The 2,562-nt window shown below is 43.5% G+C and overlaps 1 protein-coding gene across 1 annotated transcript in view; it reads left to right on the forward strand.

Moving 5' to 3' along the window:
• LOC103806988 (PR domain zinc finger protein 14-like) overlaps window positions 1-2,562 on the forward strand; it is a gene marked incomplete at its 5' end in the record, with an annotated part of 5,785 nt that overhangs the window by 636 nt on the left and 2,587 nt on the right. Inside the window, 1 exon segment of the mRNA XM_009079703.1 lies at window positions 1,324-1,526. Coding sequence (XP_009077951.1) covers window positions 1,324-1,526 — 203 coding nt within the window.

Raw genomic sequence — 2,562 nt, forward strand, 5'->3', positions numbered from 1 at the left:
TGACCGGCTCTGCCGCGGGGATGGTGGCCCCGCAGTCCTCGTCCCCCGGGTGTGCCCTCCCTCCCGGGGAGCTGACCCTCGGCTGCCCCTTCCTGCAGTCTCCAGCAGCTTCCCCTCGGCGCCGGGGAGCCTGGGCTTTGCACCGAGGGCCGCCGGCAGTGCCGAGCAAGAGGCGACGCCTTTCTGCTCCCGCAGTTTTCGGCCGGTTCGCGGCACCTCGGGGAGTCAAAAGTGGTCTGACGATTGTAAAACATCTGGTGGTGCTGGACTGAGCTTGCCTCGGCCCCGCAGAGCCGTTGTATAGGGGTCCGGTTTTGGGAGAGGACTGGCTTTTGGGGGTCATTGCTGTTTTGATCCCGTTTCTTCTTACGATTGCACACGCGACTCCGTGTTAGTTTTTTCATGCAATTAACGTTCTAAGTAATCGAGGAATGCTGAAGTCGTTCTGATCCCGTAGTGCAGACATTGCTTGCAAAAGAAATGCCAAACGCACTTACTCCAGGGGTAGTTCTGCTTACAGTGGACAGAAAGTATGACGTTCTTATAAGCAAAACAGATGTGTGAAGAAAACAAATTTGTGCCAATGCAAGCAGAGCTGGAGCGGGGAAGAGATGAGTCGGCCGGGTGCAGCAGAAAGAGAAGCAAATTGGCATGGAAATTTGGCATAGAGACTTTTGTAGCCGTTGTCTTGAAGTGCTTGGTTCAGGCAGAAGCTAAATTTTTTGTTTCATCTTAAGGCTTAAGCCAACGTTACTTGTATTAGACAGAAAAGGATGTGTAAGCATTTGAAAAATTTCAGATGTTGTTTCTAAATTCAGCGGTTAAAAATCGTTTGAAATAAAAAAGAAAACCAAATAAATGTGCTATTTATTTCGATAGCTACTTGGAAACGATAGAAAAGGCGTGCAAAGTTATTTTTCTTTTTGGGATGGGAAGTAAAATTTATGGACAATTCTTCATAAGAAATACCTCTCAACAATTCTGTATGGAGTGGTACTTTTATGTGGGACTCTGCGTCGGTTTTTCACGTTTGCTCGCTGTTTATGGAAATCCTGTATGGCCGAAGTCAGTAGCTAAACCCAATCGTTTTTGCAGGCTGTGGGCTCTAGTTTGTTCCTCTCCCTTAGAAAGGAAAGTGGAGCGGTGCAAACGCTTAGTAGACCCGACATGGATTTTGTTAATTATATTGATAACATTCGTTTACCGTTACGGAGACTTAAAATTCCCCGTTGGGTCCCGGCTTTACAAGGATGCAGATTTGAACTGAGCCCCTTTTGCTGTGGTGTAACGGAGAGGTGGCACTTTTTCCCTTCTGCTGTACAGAAACCGGGGAGAGCTTCAAGTGTGAGCACTGCGGCAAGGTTTTTGCCTACAAGTACTACCGGGACAAGCACCTCAAGTACACACGTTGCGTGGACCAGGGGGACCGCAAATTTCCTTGTGCACTTTGTGACCGATCCTTTGAAAGGAGAGACAGGCTGAGGATCCACGTTCTCCACGTTCACGAAAAGCACAGACCTCACAAGGTGAGCCTGATCTTGCTGACCTCTCTGCCTGTGCAGGAAGACCTTTTCATGCTGCAGCAGAGCTTACTAGAAGATATTTAATGGATTTATATTGGGGAAATAAACCCCACAGAGTATCAATGAGAGTTTTAAAAGAAACACTTTCTCCTGGGCTTTTTTTTTTTGGATGTTTGCATAAGGGTGTTGGTACTTTTGTTACATAGTGTGGGGCTAATTTGTGTCTAAAGGTGCTTAGGTTGTCTAGGATTAGGACAGAGGACATTCTTATGCCTATTGCCCCCAGTCCCACCCTTCAGTCTGAGGACAGAGTGACATCTGTATGACATCTGTTCTCTTTTGGCCTGTTGGATCAAACAGGAGTTAAAAGGTTTGCATTCAATGTGGAGCAGATTTTCAACTGATGAAAGCAAATTTTTGAGATACATAACTCATTTCCACCAAACACCTTGTTCTAACATCGGTTTTCTCTAGGAGCACTGGGAGTGGAAAATCAAGACTTTTCCTAAAGGTTTGGGTAGGACAAGTTCCGATGCTTGAAACGGCATAGTTAAATCATTCTTGAAAATTCTCCAATTACCTATTTTATAGATCATCCTACAGTAATGTGATGATTTTTTTTCAGGAAAATATTTTATAAATAAAATGGCATTGTTACAATGTCAGAATATCAATATAAATTTAGTAGCAGATTAAAAATATTATTCTCATAAAGGAGATTAAATACCATGTAATACTTCCTTTCTCCCCTTTTTCTCCCTTTCCCCCCCTTGCTTTTTCTCCCTTTCCCCCCCTTGCTTTTTCTCCCTTTCCCCCCTTTTTTTCCCTTCCCAGTGCTGTGACTAACTCCCCATTGCTGAAACAATGGTTCTTATTTTAAGAGGTTGACTTAAGATTTATTTATTTTTTTTTATGTTTGTTTTTTTGGGGGAGAGTTTTGGTTTTTTATTTTTAGGAAATTTCTTTTGAGAAAAAATAGCAACTGGAACTTGAATTACATTTTAAAGAAAAGTGATTTTACTGAAACTTTCACATTTAT

This window comes from Acanthisitta chloris, unplaced genomic scaffold, assembly GCF_000695815.1.
Source record: "Acanthisitta chloris isolate BGI_N310 unplaced genomic scaffold, ASM69581v1 scaffold8808, whole genome shotgun sequence".
In the NCBI taxonomy this organism is placed as follows: domain Eukaryota; kingdom Metazoa; phylum Chordata; class Aves; order Passeriformes; family Acanthisittidae; genus Acanthisitta; species Acanthisitta chloris.